Source organism: Barbus barbus, assembly GCF_936440315.1.
Source record: "Barbus barbus genome assembly, chromosome: 8".
Lineage (NCBI taxonomy): Eukaryota > Metazoa > Chordata > Actinopteri > Cypriniformes > Cyprinidae > Barbus > Barbus barbus.
Genome location: NC_136736.1, coordinates 21,450,436 through 21,475,565, shown reverse-complemented (window position 1 = coordinate 21,475,565; position 25,130 = coordinate 21,450,436). Strand labels below are relative to the sequence as shown.

At 37.9% G+C, this 25,130-nt stretch overlaps 1 protein-coding gene across 1 annotated transcript in view; it reads left to right on the top strand.

The window, feature by feature from the left end:
- LOC306874160 (multiple PDZ domain protein-like) overlaps positions 1-25,130 on the top strand; it is a 45,436-nt gene that overhangs the window by 6,645 nt on the left and 13,661 nt on the right. Inside the window, exons 6-23 of the mRNA XM_079423985.1 lie at positions 84-297; positions 2,455-2,577; positions 2,711-2,902; positions 3,662-3,764; positions 3,874-3,962; positions 5,065-5,302; positions 5,474-5,533; positions 6,613-6,692; positions 6,945-7,091; positions 7,472-7,660; positions 9,909-10,070; positions 10,254-10,463; positions 13,801-13,881; positions 15,851-15,962; positions 19,337-19,535; positions 21,092-21,223; positions 21,303-21,572; positions 21,659-21,836. Of these exons, the coding sequence (XP_079280111.1) occupies positions 84-297; positions 2,455-2,577; positions 2,711-2,902; positions 3,662-3,764; positions 3,874-3,962; positions 5,065-5,302; positions 5,474-5,533; positions 6,613-6,692; positions 6,945-7,091; positions 7,472-7,660; positions 9,909-10,070; positions 10,254-10,463; positions 13,801-13,881; positions 15,851-15,962; positions 19,337-19,535; positions 21,092-21,223; positions 21,303-21,572; positions 21,659-21,836 (2,779 nt within the window). The remainder of the gene's footprint in view (positions 1-83; positions 298-2,454; positions 2,578-2,710; positions 2,903-3,661; positions 3,765-3,873; positions 3,963-5,064; positions 5,303-5,473; positions 5,534-6,612; positions 6,693-6,944; positions 7,092-7,471; positions 7,661-9,908; positions 10,071-10,253; positions 10,464-13,800; positions 13,882-15,850; positions 15,963-19,336; positions 19,536-21,091; positions 21,224-21,302; positions 21,573-21,658; positions 21,837-25,130) is intronic.

Here is a 25,130-nt window from a genome sequence, read left to right as displayed (position 1 = left end):
ACTTAATGGAATAGAAGTGCATTATTTTGGACAGCGGCATAGATTGATTTGAAACCATTCATTACCCCATTCTTCTGTCTTAGTGATGGACGTCTACATGAGGGTGATCAGATTCTAGCAGTGAATGGCAAGCTGTTTGAATCCTCTGTAACACAGGAACAAGCTGTCCATGTCCTTCGGGAAGGTGCTTCTGTGGTAACCCTAATTATAGCCAGAGAACCAACCCCATCATTCAGCCCCCCACAAATGAGCCACACTCTTCCCAAAAATCTCTCCAGCCTTTATCGTCAATTTAGTGTAAGTCTACTTAAAAACCTTTGTTTTTGTATTTATTATATCTCTTAAATTTTCCCAAATATATTAACATGATCAGTAAAATGGCCTTAAGAGATTATAAATGTTCCCCTGAAGTGTCTTAGAGCTGCCTCGTATTTTGCCTCATATTTTATACTGTTATGCCGTTTAGCTGGCCCATTTTACCATGCAGCTTATATCTGTTATGGATCCACAGTAATTTGATAACATTTCCACAAGTGGAGTACATCTAACATTTTAAATGTTATACATTAGCTTTTTATGTGAGATTTTTAGGTTTGTTGTTTGTTGTGAAAGCAGAGTAAGGGAAAGCAGATGGTCTCCTGGTAATGGTGGAAATAAAAATGAGTCTACTTCTATTAGCAAGACTATTATAATACACTACTGTTCAAAGAATTGGGGTTGGTTAGATCTATGAATGTTTTGGAAAGAAGTCTCTTATGCTTACCAAGGCTGTCTATTTGAAAAAAAAAAAAAACAGTAAAACGGTAATATTTTGAAATGCAGTTAAAGCCATTACTCCAATCTTCAGTGTCACATGATCCTTCACAAAAGAACAGCATTTATTTTATATAGAATTTCTTTTGTAAAAATGTGACAAAGTCTTTACTGTCAATTTTGATCTAATTAATGCATCCTTGCTAAATAAAAGTATTAGATTGATCGGAAAAAAAGATACTTACCCTAAACATTTGAATGGTATGTATATAAAAAATAGGGTTCAAAGATCTTGGAAAATATTTTTGGGGGATTTGTTTTTTATCATTGCACACATTAGTTTTAGCCTTTTTTAATCTCAAGTCACTACCAACAGTAATAATACTATACTGAGTATAAACACAATACAGGAAACACAATAGATGAAAATAAAAAAGTAAAATAAATCATAAGAAAAGTTTGAGATTTTAATTAGTTTTTCAATTTAAATAATAAAATAAATGTTTATTTATTAAAATAAAAATTTTTTTTGGACATTTCTATTTCAAATAAATGCTATTCTTTTGAACTTACTCTTCTTCTATGCTTTAAAACATCTAGTATTGGTATTTTATAGACTTTTGCTGTTTCATTAAATATTTTGTTTCTCTTTTTTATTGTTTACATTCAGTTTATTAAAAAAACAATAAATTGCTGTGAAAGGGTTAGTTCACCCAAATATGAAAATTCTGTCATTAATTACTCACCTTCATGTCGTTTCAAACCCGTGAGACCTCCGTTCATCTTCGGAACACAAATTAAGATATTTTTGATGGAATCTGAGCGCTCTCAGACCCTCCATACACAGCAAGGGTCCTAACACGATCAAGGTCCAGAAACGTAACAAGGAGATCGGTAAAATAATCCATGTGACATCAGAGGTTCATCCGTAATTTTACGAAGCTACGAGAATACTTTTTGTATGCAAAGAAAGCAAAAATAACGACTTTATTCAACAGTTTGTCTCATTTTGGATTATATGCGCTGGACGGAAACTGCGTACCCTTTTCTGTGTCAGCTGCATTGCACGGATACGTTTATATTTACGTCTATATTTACACCCTGATTTGAATGACAACAGTGCATCCGGTATGCAGCTGACATAGAAGAGCGTACGTAGTTTCCGTCCAGCGGATATTCTCCAAAATGGCGCTAGGGTGACATGGAGAAGACGAATTTGAATAAAGCCTTTTTTTTTTTTTTTGTGCACAAAAAGTATCGTAAAATTATGGTTGAACCCCTGATGTCACATGGATTATTTTACCGATCTCCTTGCTATGTTTCTGCACCTTCCAAGACCCTTGCTGTCTATGGAGGGTCTGAGAGTGCTCAGATTCCATCAAAAATATCTTCCGAAGATGAACGGAGGTCTCACGGGTTTGAAACGACGGTGAGTAATTAATTACATAATTTTCATTTTTGGGTGAACTATCCCTTTAATGGCAGGTTCCACCTTAACAACCTACCCGATAAAGTGTGATATTCAAAAGGTCAACATGGGTTGAATTAATTGTATTTGTGTTCAATAATTCAATAGCTTTTGTAGCCATGACTAAGCCATTTGCTTATACAGAAAATTAACTGGAGAAAGTGTGATAACCAGCCCCAGTCTCTCTTGTATTATAATTAGGCTTATTCCACTCATTTAATTTGATTCCACAGCCTCGACAAATTCATCATATAGAGTTGCAGAATGACGGATCGGGTCTAGGCTTTGGCATCATTGGAGGGAGGAGTACTGGCACCATGGTTAAAACCATTCTACCTAATGGTGTAGCTGGAAAGGTATGAGAGAACCATCATGGTTTCACGTACACCATTATTTAAATTATTCTATTTGTGGATTGTACAAACTGATTCAAATTAAAAAAGAGTGACAAATGCCTTAACATTTGTGGATGTGTGTTTGTGCACACAGGATGGGAGATTGCGTAGTGGCGATCTTCTCCTCAGAATTGGTGATGTGGATGTGTCCACCATGGGCAGTGATGAAGTTGCACGTGAGCTCCGTCTTGCTGGTTCCCGTGTGAGACTTATCATTGCCAGGGAAACCACTGATGGTGACCTCTCACCTACCATCGCCCAGCAACAGGACACGCAAAAGAAACAGGTGCAAAATTGCTTCTGTGTGTGTGTGTGTGTGTGTATGTAAATTTTGATATAAACAGTATAGCTCACCCAAAGAATTAAGTTCTGTTACTATTTACTCACATTCATGTGTTTTTAAACATGTATGACATTCATTCTTCCATAGAACACAACAAATTCAGTAAATTGCAGTCTGTTCCTTTAATGCATTACCACATTAATGCTACTTTTGTGGGGTTTTGTCATTTTTTTAAGGTCAGTGTGAACTGTTATTGTATGGTAAAAAGCTGCGTAACAATTGTTAAAGGGGCAGTCCACCCAAAAATAAAGATTCTATCATCATTTACTTATCCTCATGTCATTCCAAACCTGAAGACTTTCTTCTGCTGAACACAAAAGAAGATATTTTGTTGAAGAATTGTTGATAACCAAACAGCTGTCCCTTTAAAATGGTCTTTTTAAATATTATATAGGTTGGAATGACATGAAGGTTAATAAAATGTGACAAAATTTATATATAAAATTTATTAAGCTGAAAATATTTCTTAAAAACACTCACACTCAGTCAAACATTTGATTGACATTCACATTGACATTAACACGCAAGGAGTTTGTGGTTAAGTGAGAGTGTCAATGTAATAGAAAGAGATAGAATTTGTTGTAAAATTTGAAATTTAATCACACATTTTAATTCCTTATTCTTGATTACATGTTGTTATCATAAATGCTGCTTTATTTTGTTTGATATGCCTATAGTAAACAAAGAATTACCCTTCTGCAGGATTTAGTAGAGAAAAAGGAAAAAGAGTTCAGTGTCAGATTCAGTAACAACAAAAATGGTTTGGGCGTCAACATCTCCAAATCTCTGAATAACCTGGACAAAGGTATGATTCCTTACTGTTTTTTTATTGTTGTTGGTTTTTTTTCAGCAAGATATTTTTTTTCCCATTCAGTTTAAGAATGATGAATGTAAATGAATATTGGGCGTTTTAGAGTCCAGTGGATTTGGAGTAAAGAGCATACTGAAAGAAAAGGCAGTGGATCAGGATGGACAAATTCACATTGGAGATGGCATCATTGCTGTGAGTTCCATAAAGATCTCTTTACTTTCCTTTTAAGCAATTTATTGCTATTTTATTCATTTTTCAGTGGTTTCAGAGTTAATGATGTTATAGCAATTAATAATCCTGTTGCTGTTTCTGTTGTGTGCGTGCGTGGGAAGGCTGTTTCCATTTTAGTGTTTGTTTTAGGCAGAATGGTAGTGTATGATTAATTACATTGTCGCTAGATTTTTGTTTGTATTTCTGTAAATGTTTCATTATTCCAACACTCGTCCTCTGTTTGGGGTTTCAGTGTCATTTTGGTAACCTGATAAAAACAAGAACATTGAAGTATCGGGTTAATACTTCATGACTTTTCTAATGAGAGCTTATTATAAAGAGAATTTCAACTTGCTTCATAACACACTTCAAACGTCCTCGATGAAAAGTTTTGCATTAATTATGTTTGGGGATTTAGAGACCTCAAATGTGAAGCATTAATGCAATGACTTTTCACTTGATGAGACTCTCTGACTGGTGTACACACTATCGAAATACTCTTCTGTCATAAGTTTATTGTAATTTCTTTTATTATAGTTTTTTGCATAAGTTTTGCCAAGGTCAAAATGATCACAAACAACATTACTACAATGTATACTAGGCACATTTCTGAAAAATGCTTGCTTGCTTTGTGGTAAAATAGAGGGATAAAGCGTCTGGGGTTGGGCCAATCATTAGAGAAGCATCAATATTTTCAATACTGATGTTGTAGCAAGAGCTATTTAGCATTAAAATCAATGCATGCCATAAGCTTTGAAGTGAAAAATTGAACTGTGTTAGCATATGGTTGTTTAGGATTGGAACTATTTATCTTAACATGCAGAAATTTTGAAAGACACAGATATCATCTGGTGTTATTTCACACTGAATAATGATGGAGCTAAATGGGACACTAAAATAATTATAATGATATATTATAATGTTTTTTTTTTGTGAAAAAAAGTTATGATCGTGTTCAATAATTGTTGTTAATGATAACCTAAAACAGAATGATCGTTAGCAGTTCCTGATCCATTAAATGAAAAAGGATGCCTTTCAAATATAATGTTAAATGGTTATAATTACCTGTTTTATCCTTAAACAGAAAGCGGAGGAGATCCTTCTCACTGGCCAACAAGTGGAGTTCTCTATTCGGAGAAAGGGCTCACCATCTGGAACACAAACAACCCCCACAATGTCCACAATCTCTCAGAGACCCTTAACCCATCTGGGTCTCCTTCCTCCTCCACTGCCTCCATGTCTACCAGAGCCAAAGCCAGTTCTGCCCCCAGGGAAAGTTTTCTATACTGAACGCCGGGACCTCAACTTCAACAGAGAGTGCAGTTAGTGAAACTCTTGCCACTTCTGTTTATTTGCACTTTTTCACACTGTGTTTGATTCATGAGTTCTGTTTCACTTTGGCCCGTTCTCTGTGTGAAGTGTTAGTAACTCTTCGACCCTACTTTGATTCTAATAACAGCTTCTGTTTCTGTTTGTTCTTTCTGTGACCTCAGTTCAGTCAACACAAACCTGTGATTTAGAGTCCAAGATGGAGAATAGAAACCAGTCCTCTTGTAAGAACAGATTTATTTACAGTTGATTATTACAGCCACTCATTTTGACTTGCACTTCAGGTTTGTTAGTGTACTAGTAAAACATCTACTATAATATACAGATATAATCGTGATTTAAGCATTGCTTGCAGAGAATTTTATTTTATTAGAAATTTTGCATAACTTCACTTGCTTACCAATGGATCTTCTGCAGTGAGTAGGTGCTGTCTGACTGAGAGTTCAGACAGCTGATAAAACTGCATGTTTGTAATAAACAAATGTATCATTTGGATGTTTTTAACTTCAAACCATTGATTCTGACTAGAATACAATAAAGTCCTCTATAGCCATAATATTGCTTTCTCTAGTGAAAAAGTTGTCTTGTCTGAATCAGGAGTGAAATATGCAGATATTTACAGACTTAAACAGTCCAAAAATGTTAATTGATGGCCTGGAGTCATGTGGGTTACTGGTGAATTATAGTAATGTTTTTATCAGCTGTTTGATCTCTCATTCTGACGGCACCCATTCGCTGCAGACGATCCCTTGATGAGCAAATTATTTAATGCTAAATTTCTCAAACTGTTCGTATAAGAAACAAACTCATCTGTATTTTGGGTGGCCTGAGGGTCAGTAAATTTTAAGTGTTGTTTTTTAAGGTGTCTTTTCAAGCTTTTATGCTAAAATACTGTATGAATTTGACATCAAAATATGACAAGTATTTCATCCTTTGCAAAGTTTATGCTTTTAAAAGTTGATAATCCTATTTATTTTGCTTTCCTAACTGTACACCATTATATCGTTAGCGTGTTATTATTTGCATTCACAATTTTTTTCTGCTGTCCAGTTAACCCTATAATCGACAGCATGTCACAAAGACTGTCCATAGACATTAAACTGTTAACAACCCAGAATATTCCTATAAGATGTCTTTATGATTTTTGCTTCTAACATAGATAAAAAATAAAGTGTGAAATACAAATCCTGACTCTATCACAATGTGACATGATGAAAACATACATTGTCTTTTGTAGTCTATTCTCCATAGTCATGTTGTCATTTATTTATTAGCTGTGTGATGCTTGGAAATTTTGTTTTAGTTTGCAAACTGTCTGATGAAGAGCAGGAAATATTGAGGGAGAAGTGGCGATGCAACCTGGGTCCTCAATATGAAGTCGTGGTGCGTCTCATCTGTATTCTCTCCTGTTTAGCTGACAGTTAATTTCCATGGCTGAGATTTGTGAGTGTGTGTCAGCATATGTTTATGTGCAGTATGTGTCTCTTTATATGTCTGTTTTTGATGTATGTGCATGTCCACTGTGTATTTGTATATCAATATATATATATATATATATATATATATATATATATATACGCTAATACGTTTATATTTACATTGTGTGTGTGTGTGTGTGTGTGTGTGTGTGTGCAGGTGGCCCAGGTACAGAAGTTCACTGAGAGCAGCGGTCTTGGTGTGAGTTTGGAGACTAAGGAAGGTCATCACTTTATCTGCTCCATACTGCCAGAGGGTCCGATTGGACAGACGGGAATCATACAACCTGGAGACGAACTGCTAGAGGTTCACTTTATATTAAAATTGAAAGGGGGTGTCCACATAGTCATTTAGAATATTTATTTACCTAAAAAGGCTAATGGAAATTATATTTGGTTATACTTCAAAGTCAAACAAGCATTACATACAGATAATACTGTTGTTTATAGATTACGCTGTTGTAATCCCTTATCATAAACCCTGCTAACACATGCATGCATAATAACTGAAAGCACTCATCTTTCTTTCTGCATTCTGTTTTCTATGCATAGCACTTTATTCAGTGCTGACTGCACATGAATATCAATCATAACAGCTACTTAAAAATAGCCCTTCCTGTCAGTAGAAAAGCCCAGAGGATCATTTCAGCAGAACAAGCGAAGTTGATGTGTTTGTTCTGTCTGTAGGTGAACAGGTTCTCTCTGATTGGTGAGACACATAAGGAAGTTGTGAGCTTGCTGAGGGAACTTCCTGTGAAAGTTTGTGTGGTTTGCAGTCGTCTCATCCTACCCACAGTTGGAGAGGAAGATGATGATGATGATGATGACGACGTACAACTCACGCTCAAGGAGCTACTAGCAGAATTTAATGAAAAGGTTTCCTGTATCTGTGCATCATATTTAAAGGAAAAGTTTCAATGTTTGTGCAATGCACTACCCTTGTGAAAAAGAAATGTGCTTAGCTGTAGTCAGTGTGCATTTGTATTGTACGAGTGTAATAGTATTGTACTTAATTGTAAGTACATAATGCACTTAAATACATTTTTTTAAATTCTTCTTTGTAATTAATTAAGTGTTGTTTGATATAACATATTACAAGTTAATATGTTTTACATGTACTAAATTGCAATTACAAAATGACAGAGGCTATAGATAGATGCTATTTACACTAAGTGCAAATAGCAAATTTTCTTAGCGACAGATAATATTTACACTAAGTGCAAATAGCAATGGATTCTATTTACACCAAGTTAAAATAGCAGTATTTTTTAACGATATGCAATTTATACTAAGTGCAAATAGATTCTATTTACACTATGTTAAAATAGCAATATTTTCTGCTATTTATACTACTTATTGCAAATAGTGGCAATTATCAGTATTGTAGTACATTATAAAACAGTACACAATAATAACGTATTGACTGTAAATTATAGTTTTAATTCAAATTATTAAATGGATGCCACCTTATTGGGACAATAAAGCCCTCCCTACACCTACCCGATACTTTTATTTTCAACTTTTTGTTTATTTCCTTCATTTTTATTGAAAATAATTCCTTTCCGATGCGATATGATATTTGAAAAGGGAGAAAAAAGCTCAGCAAAAGGAGGACTCAAACTCGGGTCGATCACATCAAATAGCACGCGCCTTATCATCTGCGCCACCAAAACAGATGTTGAATGAGCTTCTTTTTTTAGTGATGACTAACCCAATCACGCCTTGTTGGGTGGAGTTAGTGTAAATAGCCTTTACCAATAAGGCGGGCTAGTTGCACTTAGTGTAAATAGACACTCTGTTACAAAATACATTACATAGAGCTTTGAATAGAAATTATATTAAGGTATATTTTAATTACCATAAATGCTTGTCAGTACATTCATCAGTACATTTCACCCATATTTTATAGTAAATATACCCTGCTTAAGAGGTTCAATAAGAACTCTAAAGTTCAGCTTATTGTATTTAATATCAATTTAAATTTGAGTACATGTATTGCAAATAACATGCAAAAAACCTTACATTCAGTTAGCACTGAAGTATATTGGTTTAAAGTATATTATTTGTATAAGAAATACTGTTTATTAGAGCTATGCTAAATTGGACTTCTTTTGACAAAGGGTATTGACTTACATGACCCTTTTTCTACTGTTTTACACAAAAGGCCAAAAATGATAAACATGCACTTGTCGATCACTTATGAGCAATTATACAGTGAATAGTACAGTGGCCGAGAGAGCTCAACGTGCTGCAAATAGAAAAAACACCTGCAAATTAAGAAAACAACTTCATCAATTTGACAACACACGCGCTACAAATGCTCACAACACAACCAAATAAAGAAACGCACTGCAAATCTAGAAAACATCTTCATCAGTTTGACAGCAGGTGCTGCAAATGCTCACAACACAACCAAATAAAGAAACGCACTGCAAATCTAGAAAACATCTTCATCAGTTTGACAGCAGGTGCTGCAAATGCTCACAACACAACCAAATAAAGAAACACACTGCAAATCTAGAAAACATCTTCATCAGTTTGACAGCAGGTGCTGCAAATGCTCACAACACAACCAAATAAAGAAACGCACTGCAAATCTAGAAAACATCTTCATCAGTTTGACAGCAGGTGCTGCAAATGCTCACAACACAACCAAATAAAGAATTTGCTGCACGTTGTGCTCTCTCTGAGTTTTCAAGCTCTAAAAATAACAAAGAAAAACGGCTGAAGTAGTGTAAAAAGGTACTGAGTGTGGAATGCCTTGGATGAGGATGAGAATAAAAGTGTTCGGTTACACTTCATTTTAAGGTGTCCTTGTTATTGTGTAATTATACATTTAAGTACCCAGTAATATTAATTAACTACATGTACGTACTATATGGTTAAGGTTAGGATTAGAGTTTGGTTTAGGGTTACTTGCATGTAATTATGCATAATTTATTATTACTATGATAGTTAGTAACGTGTAACAAAGGCACTGTAAAATAAAGTGTTACAGAGGATTCCCAACATGAAGTATACAAAATAGCAAATTAAACAAATTAACACTGCTGTCCTTTTTCAAATGAGGAAATGTGATTCCACTCATGCTTTACTGCAAAATAATATTGACTTTTTCTCACAGGCCGAGCTGAAGTCATTTGGGGGTTTCTTTGCACGCAGAGAGGATGAATGGAAGACAGAGGCACCTGTGCTATCCCATCAGGCCATGTGGGAGAACGAGATTCAAGTCTATGAGCTGCAGAAAGGCGATTCTGGCCTGGGATTCAGTATACTAGACTACCAGGTGTGTGTGTGTGTGTACCAATACTACAACAAGAAGGGAGCAGCAGAGTATGAGCGCCACATCAATTGGTTTGGGGAGTCCCGGTTGGTTTGAAATTGTTCTACAACATGGCAGCAGTGTCTCCTAATTTATTACTATTCTTCTTTTTCTCTCTTGCGCTGTCACTTTCTGAAACTCTCTCAGGACCCCATGAACCCAGGGCGTACTGTGATAGTGATCCGCTCTCTTGTAGCAGACGGCTTGGCAGAGAGAGATGGCCGCTTGTTGCCAGGAGACCGGTTGATGTTCGTGAACGGGACTGACTTGAGCCATGCGAGTCTGGCTCAGGCCGTTCATGTCCTAAAGAGCACTGCTTTGGGCACCGTACAAATCGGAGTCACCAAACCCTTACCGGTAAATTTCTCCATTCATTTCACAATCAGCATCATTCACAAGATAGACAGCCACAATTGCAACCTACAGCTGTATAGGAGAAATCTAGAATCCAAGATATTATGTCTCTATGAAGGTTCTGGTCTAGGTCTTTGTAGAATGTCAGGCATGTTTAATTTAAGAGAATTCAATGTGCACTACTGTGCAATTTGCTGTAGCATGTTCGTCAATTATCTGTAACTAATGGCTGCTTTGACTACTCAAGTATATCAAACTATATAGTCTCTTCAACTGCAGGCATTTTAATGTCAGAGGGGTTTTAATATCCTTGGAAACATTTTACCTTACCTTCATGTATTGTTGGCATTTTTCAAATGCCTTTTACTCAGATTTTCATACAAATCCATCAATGCAATATATATATTATTGATTTTTTATGATTTTAGATTTTTAGATATTGCTTTTTTAAAACAATGATCACAAAAAGTGAAATACACTTTAAGTATTTAAAAATGTATTGTGTGATTTATTTGTATTTTTTTACACACAAAACAACTGCCTACAATTTCGGAATGATACGTTTTATAATAATAGTTTAATAACAAGTGCAATAATATATACTGTAATAGTAAGTTGGTATACTTTTACTACAATTTTTTTTCAAAAGTCATTGCATTGTATGTGAAGAAAAACAAGTTAAATATTCTTACTTGAGATCAAATAATTTTTTATTCATTATTGTTATTTATTTGATTGTTCATTTCATTACTGTAAAAAAAATATATTTTATATGTTTTATATATACATTTTTTATATATACAGTATATATATATATATATATATACACACACACACAAATGTATTTAGAATATATGCCAAGTTCTGTTATTAAACTCTAGATGGTGCAGGCTGATGGGTCGTTAACACTAATTGATGATATTCACAGCGTTAAACTGTTGGGCATAAGCTGATTGGTTCATGTTGTGTATGCAGCCGATGAGCTTGCTGCTTTACATTTAAATGGCTGGTTATCATTCACTAGAGCAGCTCACAGTGCGAGTTCCTCTGAAACCCTTCACCTTAGAGCCCTGCATTTCGGCCCGGGCCCGACAGACCCCGACTTTTTTACGCCTCTATAGGGCTGGGCTTCGGGCCAATTTTCACGTCATAGTTCAGACGCGGGCCGGACCTCGGACCTGTTTTGGGTTTCTCCTTATTTTTATATTGTAGACATCCATCGATTAGTGATGAAAAAAATTGCCGCGCTGGTGGAAACAACACGAGACCGTGCCGCGACTGAGAGCAGCTCGATGGTGTTTAGTGTCCCGCAGCAGCAGCAGGTGCTCAAGTGACTTCAGCACAGCTGAATACTTCTGCGTTCAAATGCACGCAATAGACTAAAGCTTGCTGCAAAACCCCAGCAAACATAACCATGAATGTGTCTGCGGGAAATAGTAAGGGGATATTTGAATTATTTACTAATAAACTAATGTTTTCTGAGTCCATGTCGCAAGAATTAAGTTGCTGATCCTGACTCGCCGTCTCCTCATTAGATGCGCCTTTAGAGAGAAATGCATCTTTGTTGATTATAATTAAAATTATAATAAAAGAGTTTTTGTTTTCGATTTTTTTATTTCGTTAAGTGATAATTTAAAGCTTTCTATAGATATATTTATCATGTCTGTGAGGCATGTATTCGCTCAGCTTTGGTTCATTTTTGTGAAGCGCTCCTGTTCAAGACGGCAGAAAGCGCATCATGTTTGTTTTCTTTGTTTTATAAAATAATTACCTTTTGTTGGTATTGTGAGTGCACACAAATACAAGTAGACCCTTTACAGGTCCGAATGATGCATTACTCTTACCTTTATTAATAAAAAAAAAGACGGTGTAGGCTATTTTAATTTGTTTCCACTGAAAACAATCCAAGTGTTTGCGCTGGTGCCTCCATGTCCTGCAGAGCGCGCTGCGCACATTATTATTATAGCGCAGGTTTAACGTTTAAACATTGTTATATACTTGAACTGTTTTAGTATATCTATAGATATTATTTTAGGCAAGTCGTGATGATATGAGAAGGCTAAATTTATCAAACATAGGCTATGATCAGTTCATGCCGCTGGCCGCTTTGTCGTTACTTTAAAAAAACAAAAACTTATAGGCTATTTAATGAACAAAAATGCTCCAAACATTTTTCTAAATTAACTTAATAAAAAAACAAAACGAAATATAATAATTTTGCCATTACACACAAAACTGAACTATTTTAATAGCCGAAACAGTAGTATAAACTGTTTTAGGAGAAGGGGGAATAAAGACGGGCTCGGGTTGGACTCGGCTGGTAATTCTGATAAACTGTCAGACGTGGACAGGGCTAGGGCCTGAGCGTCTCGGGCCAGGGCCGGGCTAGGGCCTAAATTGGAGGCCCGTGCAGGGCTCTGCTTCACCTTCCCCAGCTCCACCTGTATAGATCTGCTACCGTTATTATGTATGCTATTTGTGCAGCAGCAGTATGTCTTAAATACTCACAACATATGTATCGGCCTATGTATTGGCAGTAGCAAGTTCCTGTACTTACTTTGCAGCAGCAGCAATTCAGCAGCAGTGTAGCAGATCTATTCCGCCAAGACTAAATAATTAACATTGTCATATCCATTACCATGCTAAATCTTCAGAGAGTTGTCATGATAGAAATACAGTTAAATGTTAGCTATGAAATTCCCATCAACAAGACAAATGATTTGGCCATTTTATTCTTAAAATTTTTAAGTTATCTTTTCCATCATTATCACCTCATAGAATGAATGGTGATTTCATTTTTCAAGAAAATAAAAACAAAAATGACAGAATTTTCCTACAGTACAATACTACAATGCGCTGCTGGACATTGATAGCAAACAATTAAAATAGTGTTGTATATTAGTTTAGTTTGGAAAAAATCAAGATGCTCATGGCACACTGTGTATTGAACATTTTCTTATTTGTTTAGAATGATATCTCCTCATGTTGCCTCTGTCATCATGTATATTCTGTCATTTAGTATTGTTATTGGAGATCTACTTTAGTCTGATGGTGGTCTTTGTTGTGAACTGGGTCTCAGTAACTGTGGCTCATGAGTCTCTGGTTACTGGAATCTTTCAATAATTGATGTCTCTTGAATTCTAACACCAGCCTCCTAAAACAAGTGGTGCGTTTGTGTCCCTCGACTCTGAAATTGGGTTTAGCTAGTGCTGGGAACTAGTTTTTTCTTTTTCTTTGCAAAGTTAAAAGTCTATCGAGTGCATATGTGATTGTCCAGATAAAGAGAGGAGTGGGACAAGATTCCTGAGTAGGAGATTTAATACAGCTTTGTCATTGACAGGAAAATGACACTCAGGACACAGGAGCTGATGTAACAGGCAACTTCCATTTAGAACATAACAACCAGCACGCCACTTTGCAGGTACAGTAGGCTACACATTGCTTTACCTGCTTTAATACTTATGTGATCTGTTTTGTAACAGTGCTGTGGTGGAGTAACATCTAAGCTACATGAACCAACCTCTTTTCACTGACTCTTGACATTTGTTTTTCAAGCTTAAACTCGGTAGATTGGTTGGTTGTTTAGAGCACAGTGTAAAGTTTAGATTTCCTACTTCAAAATGATATACTTTTGTGGGTTCCTACAACAGTTGATTTTGTAAACAGTGGTTGTTTTGGGCTAGTTACACTCAAGCAGTTAGTTGGCAAAAGAGAAAGTGTTTTTTTTCCACTGACCTAATTCAGTGTGGTCATTCTAGCTGCCGGGGTTTAACTGTTGAGGATATTTGTTGACAGGATTTGCGTGACATCATCTCTTATTCACATGAGGGTTTTGGTTTACTCCAGACCGCAAGTGTGTAAAGCACTCGTTCATTTGGATGGCTTGTTGAGAACACATTTAAACGTTTTGTTATTGACGGTATTGTTGTGCATTATTAACTTTTTTGCCTTATCTGCCCATGGTGACCAAATTGTACGTAGCATTATGTATTTTGCAGTATTTTTTTATCTGCCTGTTTCTTGCATATTGGTGACAAACACTGCAGGTATTACACTTATGTGTCATCACATGAAAATCTGGAGGGGATAAAATGTGCATAAACTAAAAACTTTTTAGAATATGTGTAATACTTGTAATAAACTATCATTATTCTAGGGAACACTTTACAGTAAGTTTCATAAGCTAACATAACGCTTTTATGAGATTTGATCATCTGGGCTAATGTTCATTTCTACATATACTAATATTTATTTTTTACATTTTAATTTGTATAAATTAATGTTTAATGAACAAACATGAATTAGAAATGAACAGTAGTATATTTATAGAACAGCATTAACCTAGATTAATAAAGGTTGTACAAAACCTGTTGTTAATTGTTATTTCATGAAACCTAACTAATGTTAATGGATGTAATCTTTTTGTATTTTGTTATCATATTCTGACAATTTATATTCTAATGTACACTACCATTCAAAAGTTTGGGTGTCAGTAATTGTGTTTTTTTGTGTGTTTTTGTTTCACTTTAGATTTTATTTTATACTTTAATATGCAAGCATGCATTAAAGTCACATCAGTAAAGATGTTTATAATGTTACAAAATATTGATATTTGAAACAAATGCCGTTCCTTCTATTCATCAAAGATTCCTGAAAAAAGTATCACGTTCCTCAAAAATATTAAGCAGCACAACAGTTCAGCATGATAATAAGAAATGTTTCCTGAGCATCAAATCAGCATATTAGAATGATTTCTGAAGTATCACGTGACACTGAAGACCGGATAACTATTTGATAACTTATTTAATAATTTATTACAATTTTAAGCAATAATAAATGTTTTCTTTTACTGTATTTGATCAAGTTATTGCAGCCCTAGTGAGCATAGGAGACTTATGTTTAAATGTTGAAAATAATAAAAAAAAAAAATGCATTCTTACTTCTGTTTGGCCTTTGGCAAGTGGCTATTTTGGACCCTATAGCTATGTTCTGGGTTTGATACATTTTGTCAGGATTCGGAAGAAGTTAGTGAACATTAGAAAACTGTATTTCTTGTCTTGACAGCAAGGACTGTATCTGACATCATCTGTTGACAACTTAAAAAAAGTGCAAGAAATTGCTCATCAGAGGATTGTTCTTGTTGCTATGAATGTCATTCAGTCACACATTCACTGGCACCGACTCGCCTGGGATCTCTCTGGAGAACTGGATGCCTGTGTACTAAATAAACACTTTCAGCACCGGAAATGAAGCATTGCTGCAGGACAGATGTTTAAAAGGGCTCTTAGCAGCTCTAGAGATCTTTTTGCTTTCCATTTACTGCATATGCGAAGAAAATAGGCAGTTTCACTGAGTAAAGATGCCTGATGCTTTCTCTGTTTGTGTTCTAGACAAATTCCCATTCTCAGAACAGCAAGATGGAGGCTGATGCTAAACACATCTCCATCCCCTCAAGTGGCTATGAGAGAACCATAACTATAGTCAGGGGAAACTCCAGTCTGGGTATGTTAACCCTGTTCATTACACTCTTCCTATCTGTCTTCTTATACCTCCTCAGTGTGTTTCACAGAGAGGTGAATTCTGTGAGAGACCTGTAACGTGTGTCTGTATGTGTGTATAGATGTTGTACACATGCAATATATTACGTAAGGATGTAAAGTTTTGTATTAGTACATGATATGATGTTTTACAACTTTTTGCTAACTAGCATGTACTTTAGTTTGTATGCATGTTTTTTAAAAGAGTTGTGATTTCTTAGAATATATGTTTTTCTCTGATGTTTTCAGTCAAGTCAAGCTGTACTGTACATGATGCATCGCAGGGCTCAACCAAAAAGTTTTTTTTTTTTGCTGGCCCTGTCAGGCTAGTACTTCTGATTTGAACTTGCCCTACACACTGTTTTCAGTATTTCCCAGTATTTTCCAAAAAAATTATAATAATTGTAAAAATAAATGCCTTTCTTTTGAACTTTCTATTTATCAAAGAATCCTGACAAATATGTAGAATGGTTTCAACTAAATAAATTAATTAATACATACATACATAAAGCAACACCATTTTTTCCAACAATGCTAATAATAAGAAATGTTTCTAGAGCATCAAATCAGCGTATTAGAATGATTCACAAAAATAAATTACATTTTAAAATATATTCAAATAGAAAACAGTTATTTCAAATTGCTATAATATTTCACAGTATTACATGTTTTACTGTTTGTGACCAAAATAAATGCATCTTAGTGTGCGAAAGACACTTTTCAAAAACATCAAATAATCTTACTGACCCCAAACTATTAAAAGTTAAGTTTAACAGTATTACGTTTATGTTCATCTAAAAAAAAAAAAATAGTATTAATAGTAAATAGTATATGTTTAATTGTTGATCTGATTATAATTAATTATTATATTTTCAAGCAATAATAGCTGGAATTTTTACAACCATTACAACTCCATTAAAACCTATAAATTCATAAACACAAGTGAAAATGATGGCATACATGGTTCGTTTGAAATATTTACCCCATTCTTAATGACTTAGATTTTTACAAATCACTCGCAAGTTTGACAAAGCTTTATTTATGTCAGCTACTTTACACTGTGGATGTATTTCATAATCATAATTTGCAGGAATGAATACATCACAGAATACATTACCGAATTGGGTAAATGATATTCCTGTCAACTGCCCCGAAGATCTAACTCTGGCCTCAGGCCATCGTAATTGTTAAGCCCTGCAGTGTATCTATGCAACTACACCATCTCATTGGCAAAATCATAAGGCTCAGTGAAGAATATAAAAGTCGTGGTTTCCATTAAAAGTTGATCTTTCTATTTTTCTCTCTTTTTGATGAAGTATTTATTCCAATGAATATTCATCAATTTGACACAATGCTCTGCATGAGTATTATTTAATTCAGCATCCCATTTCATCTTGATTTTTTTATTAACTTGACACAGTCAGTTATTTATGTTGGATGAAGGAATAGAGATGATAAATCGTGATGTGTTGTGTGTCTTTTGTTTTGGTGTTCTCTTGTGTCATCTCTGTCCTGTGCTGTGCTTTATATGGTCAAATGTGCACTTCTGTAACTAGCGCACTATGATTGTACTGTAATTTGATTGTTCAGACAAGAAATCTGATAAATGAATGTTCAAATTGAAAATAAAAACTTAAAAATCGATGAATCTCAAATTCTTTACGACCATAGTGTTGTCTCCATCATTGGTGTGTGTTTCCTTGCTTGTTAGCTCTCATGTGTGTTCATATTGCATGTGTTTTCTCTCTGCATGGACTCCTAATATATATAAAATATATCAACTGCATATTATATTTAATATAGGCTTGCATGGTGCATGCTTCAAATTTAGAGCAATTTAGACCAACCAGTCACTTTACACCCACAATGAAGTCAGCGACACTGTTTGAAGCTCATTAGCTCAATTTAATACTCGTAAAATAAATTGTTGAAGGCACACGCTGTGATTTTAATACAACATGAGTCAAAGCCAACACTTTATATGCCATAAAGGTGAGTGAGGGGTATTAAGACCCCCTCAAATGCACTGGCTCTACATGGTACGCTGACACTTTCATTGTCATGTAAGAAATAATCTTACATTTGCTTTGAATAAGAGAGTTTGAATGGATAAGACAGACAGTTAAGGGGTTTGCAGGGTATGGAACTGACAATTAGCGAATAATGATATTCCATTTGTAGTTTTAAAGAAATGTCTGATGTGGTTAAACTTCCATTGTTGAGCTGGTCACACCCACACTTTAACACACACATGAGAAAGAAGGAAAGAAAGAAAGAAAGAAAGAAAGAAAGAAAGAAAGAAAGAAAGAAAGAAAGAAAGAAAGAAAGAAAGAAAGAAAGAAAGAAAGAAAGAAAGTGACTTGACATGCAGCCAAGTATGGTGACCCATACTCGGAATTCGTGCTCTGCATTTAACCCATCCAAAGTGCACACACACAGCAGTGAACACACACACACAACGTGAACAGCCATTTATGGGAGCAGTTGGGGGTTCGGTGCCTTGCTCAAGGGCACCTCAGCCGTGGTATTGAGGGTGGAGAGAGCGCTGTACATTCACTCCCCCCACCTACAATCCTGCCGGCCCGAGACTCAAACTCACAACCTTTGGGTTACAAGTCCAACTCTCTAACCAGTAGGCCACGACTTCACGAGTTGGTTACGAGGATCTTGTTTAAATAAAAATGACTAAATGTATATATACACTTAAAATATTCACTGTTGGGAGAGCCTGGGGCTAGCTGTCACACTTTTTACTGCAGTGAATATTTGTCAGTTTAGGTTTATTTTTGAAAGCCTGTTTCTGTACAGGACACACCTTATAGTCTCGGCTACAAACATAGCAGTTGAACATTTCCACTTTTATTATGCAAGAAAAAAAAGATACAGTTTATTTAACTCATGCTGGTCCTTTCACACTATACACTCTTAAAAATGTAAGTGTTTCACGATGCCATAGAATAACCTTTTTTGTCTAAATGGTTCCATAAAGAACCTTTAACATCTTAAGAACCTTTCTGTTTCACAGAAGGTTCTTTGTAACGAAAGAATGTTCTTCAGATGGTTCTTTAAAAAACTTTTGACTGAATGGTTCTTTGTGGAACCAAAAATAATTATTCTATGGCATCACTGTGAAGAACCTTTTAAGCACCTTTATTTTTAAGATTGTATGGGGTGCTTGATGAGACCTTAAGGCACACAGTAAAACAATTAATAAACAGCAAAGATGTAAAAGGTAATGAACAAAAATATAAAATGAAAAATACATAGGACAACTTGTGACAAAATAAGTACATACCTCAGGTGACTATGTACATGACACGTTTGTGTGTGTGTGTGTAGGAATGACAGTGAGTGCCTTAAGGGATGGCTCAGGCATGATAATCCGCTCTGTGGTTCATGGCGGGTCGATCAGTAAAGACGGGAGACTGGCAGTGGGGGATGAAATTGTTGCCATCAATGGAGAATCCACCACCAACCTGACCAATGCACAAGCCAGAGGGATGCTACGCAGACATTCACTAGTCGGACCTGATCTCAGGTGCTCACACACACACATGCACACTTACCAAGCTTTATCTAAATGGGAAACTAACACTGACTTGTTGTTATATAAATTTAATGCAAATGAATGCAGAATAACTTTTCGCAATAAAATTTATTATAGTATATCAAACAAGTGGTGTTATTTTTATTTGTATATGCACAAACAAGCAAACAAATATATTAATTCATTCTGAAAGTTTGGAGTTGTAAATTTTTTTTTAAATGTTTATAAAAGAAGATTATCATGCTTACCGGGGTGCACTTACTTTATTTGATCAAAAATACAATAAAAACAGCACTATTGTGAAATATTATTACAATTTAAAATAACAGTTTTTTATTTGACATAAAATGTAATTTACTACTACTAGTGATGGCAAAGCTGAATTTTCAGCAGCCATTACTCTAGTCTGCAGTGTCACATGATCCTTCAGAAAACATTGATGATTTGGTGCTGAAGAAACATTTCTTATTATTAATATTAACGATGTTGAAATCATGTGCCTCTTTTTTTAAGAATTATTTTTAATTTACTTCTATCAGGACAGAACAGTATATATTAGGAAACGAAGTGGGAGAGAGAGTGAAAGGACTGCGAGCTGGGACTCGAACTCGGGTCGCCCAAAGCATAGCTGCATTTAATGGCGCGCTATATATAGCTGCATTTAATTTTAGGCGCGCTACCAACGATTCTGTCAGCACCGACAACAAGATGTGCTTCTAAATATTTGAAACTGTGATACTTTTTTCAGGATTTTATGTGTAATAAAATGGAATGACACAGGGAAAAAGTATTGAACTACTGAAATGTATTTAATTATTTGTCCAAAAGCCTTTGCTGGTAATGACAGCTTCAAGATGCCTCCTGTATGGAGAAACAAGTCGCATGCATTGGTCAGGTTTGATTTTGCTCCGTTCTTCCACACAGTCTTCAAATCTTGAAGCTTCTGTGGGCCTCTTCTATGAACTCTGATCTTTAGTTTTTATTTTCTATTGGATTCAGGTGATTGGGGGCAGGATTACTTTCTAATTACTGATAGATTTTAGCTGTTGTCTTGGCTTTCCATGCCTTTTTGCACCTCCCTTTCTTCATCTTTTCAATACTTTTTCCCTGTGTCATTCCATTCTATTACACATAACTTAATTTCTGAACTTATTTGTTTTGTTTTCTTTGTATGTATGAATTATTTGGGTTGTTACCGACATCTGGTGACAATTTCAAGTCAAAAGCACCTTTAGAAATATGTTTACTGAGAAAAATGGTGACATGTTCAATAGGTTACTTATTTTACCCACTGTATGTCTTAAAAAAAATTGCTGACCCCAAACTTTTGGGTGTTAGTTTAACTATTTAATATTTTTCAATTAGACTTTATAAGTACTTCAATCTTTATAGATTTCGTCTGTTAAAACTAATTAAAATTTTTACAAATTGAAGAAAATGTTGTGTTCTAGCCAGCAGCACATTTCATTGGTTGTTGAAATTGGATTCTTCATCAGAACAACTTCAATCAAACCCATTTTGCTTGTTCTTGTGTGTTTTTGTATCAGTGTGACTTATGTGCCTGCTGCCTTCCTGGACATGCACAGAGCCAGCTATGCCCAATCAAAAGAGGAACTAGAAATACACAGAACAGCTACTGTCCAACCCAAGCACTCACAAAAGCTGCCTTTTAAACCCCTGTAAGGAGACAGAGAATCTTTTTGTCTGTTTGTTTTCTTGTTTCTGATGGTGTTCTAATGCTTGTTTGCTTTGTATTAGAGAATGCATTTCTGAACAACAAAGTACCGTGGATGGTAAAGAAGTGAACGGAAAGACTCAAACTGAAGAAGAGAATGAAGGAATAGATAACCACAATCAAATTAAACAAAGAGAAAGCAATGAAAGACTGGAAAGAGACAAAAAGGTGACGAATGAAAGACCGTTCTTGCAGAGTGAGAATGGACAAAGACGAGAGAGAGAAAAAGACAGACGAAAAGATGAAGAAGAGATGCATGGGAAGGATCGTAGTTCTTGGGGTCAGCCTAGAAGGTATCACATAAACTAACAAAACATAAACACGTTCACTTTTAGTATGTTGATGTGTAATGGTGAGATGGTTGTGTTTATTGTCCTAGAGTAAGATTATTCAGGGCTGGGGGCACGTGTCTTGGCTTCAGTGTGGTGGGGGGTCGTGGAATGGGCAGTCGACTGAGCAATGGAGAAATGAGACGGGGCATCTTTGTAAAATACATTGCCGAGGACAGTCCAGCTGCATGCAACAGCACTTTGAAAGAAGGAGACCGAATTCTTCAGGTGAGTTTTTATTAGATAGTAGCCTTTAACTATTGCTCTTTATTGCTTACTCTAGCCAACAACTGCCCACTTAGACACCGTCTGAAATTCCAATAACACAAAAAATACAAAATTATCATGAAAGTATGAGTTATTTCCTTGTTTGCACTTTATTTTATATTATGTACGCTTACCTGTACTTACAATGTACTGGTTAAGAAAGTACTGGATAATATAAGGTTACTACATGGGTTAGGGGTAGGTTCAGAGTACCTAGTTGTTACCCAGTTATTGTACTATAGCAAGTACATTGTATGTACCTGCGGAACAGGGCTGTAAAATAATGTGCTAGCATTTCTTATTTAGTGTCCTTGTTACTGTGTAATTACACAGGTAAACACTGAGTAATATTAATTAACATGTACTTACTATAGGGTCAGGAATAGGGTTAGTGGCTTGTAATTATGCATAATTTACTGTCATTACTAAAGTAAGTATATGTAACGTATATAATAAGGGCACTGATCAATAAAGTTTTACCCAATGCACAAATAAGTATGTAAAGCAGTATAATTAATATCTAGTTTACTTGCTATAAGGATTTGATGTGAAAACTCGAAAACTAATCCCATGATTTAAAAATTGAAACTCACCCTTGTTCCAAACCTGTTGTCACGTATTCTGTGGGTGTGCCCTGGTTGGCCACCAGATGTCACTGTCTTGTCTGAGCACATGGGTTTGTGTTGTGATTGTTCCATGTGTTCCCCGGTTGATTGTCTAACTCCGCCCTCTTGTTATCTCGTTATTGGTTTAGTGAATTCACCTGTTCCTGCTCGTTTGTGTCCCTATTTATGTTCCTGGTGTTTGCAGTTCTGTTCGGCCACGTTGTTACATGTTGTGTACGGTCAGTCGTGTGTGTTTCCTGATTCTTGTTTCTGCCATGCTCTGTTTTCCCCCTCGGGGTAGTTTGTTTCTGTTTTGTTTCTTTTATAATTAAACCACCATTTCCCTGCACTTGAGTTCTCGCTTCATTTCTCTGCACGTATCATGACAGAACGTGGCCGACATCAGAGAACTCAGCGGGGAATGGATTCTTCCCATCCTCCAGCCCCTAACGTGAGGAACCCCACTTTTTTACGGATCCTCCAGGTCAGGACGCTGCACTCTCTCCGTCAGAGGGGCACTGACGTCAGGATGTTTGCCTGGATGTTTTGTGAGGCAGCAGAGGGTTTGGGATACAACGAGGTGGCTCTCAAGGACTTCTTCAACCTTGCCCTTGATGAGCCCCTCGATGAGGAGTGGATGAGGGAGTTACACCACTTGACTTTTGGGGAATTGGTGGAGTTTTTGACGCTTCTCCAAGCGGCGGTGCCCGCTCACAGCGCTCCCGAGGCGGCGGGGCCCGCTCACAGCGCTCCCGAGGCGGCCGTGCCCGCTCACAGCGCTCCCGAGGCCGCGGTGCCCGCTCACAGCGCTCCCGAGGCGGCGGTGCCCGCTCACAGCGCTCCCGAGGCGGCGGTGCCCGCTCACAGCGCTCCCGAGGCGGCGGTGCCCGCTCACAGCGCTCCCGAGGCGGCGGTGCCCGCTCACAGCGCTCCCGAGGCGGCCGTGCCCGCTCACAGCGCTCCCGAGGCGGCGGTGCACGCTCACAGCGCTCCCGAGGCGGCGGTGCCCGCTCACAGCGCTCCCGAGGCGGCGGTGCCCGCTCTCAATCCCCTAGTGGTGGCCGAGGATGCCGCAGCGGCGCCCCGCTCCCGGAGACGGAGGAAGAGGCGGAGGAAGGCCTTCTCCGTCCCACAAGGCCAGGAGGCTACCCAGGAGCTCACTGCTGGCCAGGAGGTCGTGCCAGAGCCACCAGTGCTCCTCGCCCTGCCGGCGCCACCCGTGCTCCTCGCCCTGCCGGCGCCACCCGTGCTCCTCGCCCTGCCGGCGCCACCCGTGCTCCTCGCCCTGCCGGCGCCACCCGAGCGCCTTGCCCTGCCGGCGCCACCCAGACTCCTTGCCCTGCCGGCGCCACCCGAGCGCCTTGCCCTGCCGGCGCCACCCGAGCTCCTCGCCTTGCCGGCTCTACCCGAACTTCTCGCCCTGCAGGCTCCACTCGAGCTCCTTACCCTGCCAGAGACCGTCCCTGAGCTCACTGCCTGCCCTGTCACGGCCACAGAGGCCGTTTCTGAACTGACTGTCTGCCCTGTCACGGCCACAGAGGCCGTTCCTGAGTTCACTGCCTGCCCTGTCACGGCCACAGAGGCCGTTTCTGAACTGACTGTCTGCCCTGTCACGGCCACAGAGGCCGTTCCTGAGTTCACTGCCTGCCCTGTCACGGCCACAGAGGCCGTTTCTGAACTGACTGTCTGCCCTGTCACGGCCACAGAGGCCGTTCTTAAAGTCACTGCCTGGCTTGTCCCTCCGGCCCCACCCTGGCCGTGCGCTGGGGTTCCTGTTGGGCCGGAAACCCCCTGGTCCGTCCCTCCGGATCCGTCCTGGTCTCCTGCTCGGCCTTGGTCTGCGGGCCCCCTGCCTCTGCACGGGCCTGGCCCACCATCCCTCCCCCTGATCTGTCTCTTGCCCACCTCCCTTCTTGACATTTTGTATTTTCATTTTTCATGTTTTTGTGTTCTTAGTGTTGCAGGTGGAGCATCTGGGAGCTGCTCCTTTGTTGGGGGGTAGTGTCACGTATTCTGTGGGTGTGCCCTGGTTGGCCACCAGATGTCACTGTCTTGTCTGAGCACATGGGTTTGTGTTGTGATTGTTCCATGTGTTCCCCGGTTGATTGTCTAACTCCGCCCTCTTGTTATCTCGTTATTGGTTTAGTGAATTCACCTGTTCCTGCTCGTTTGTGTCCCTATTTATGTTCCTGGTGTTTGCAGTTCTGTTCGGCCACGTTGTTACATGTTGTGTACGGTCAGTCGTGTGTGTTTCCTGATTCTTGTTTCTGCCATGCTCTGTTTTCCCCCTCGGGGTAGTTTGTTTCTGTTTTGTTTCTTTTATAATTAAACCACCATTTCCCTGCACTTGAGTTCTCGCTTCATTTCTCTGCACGTATCATGACAGAACGTGGCCGACATCAGAGAACTCAGCGGGGAATGGATTCTTCCCATCCTCCAGCCCCTAACGTGAGGAACCCCACTTTTTTACGGATCCTCCAGGTCAGGACGCTGCACTCTCTCCGTCAGAGGGGCACTGACGTCAGGATGTTTGCCTGGATGTTTTGTGAGGCAGCAGAGGGTTTGGGATACAACGAGGTGGCTCTCAAGGACTTCTTCAACCTTGCCCTTGATGAGCCCCTCGATGAGGAGTGGATGAGGGAGTTACACC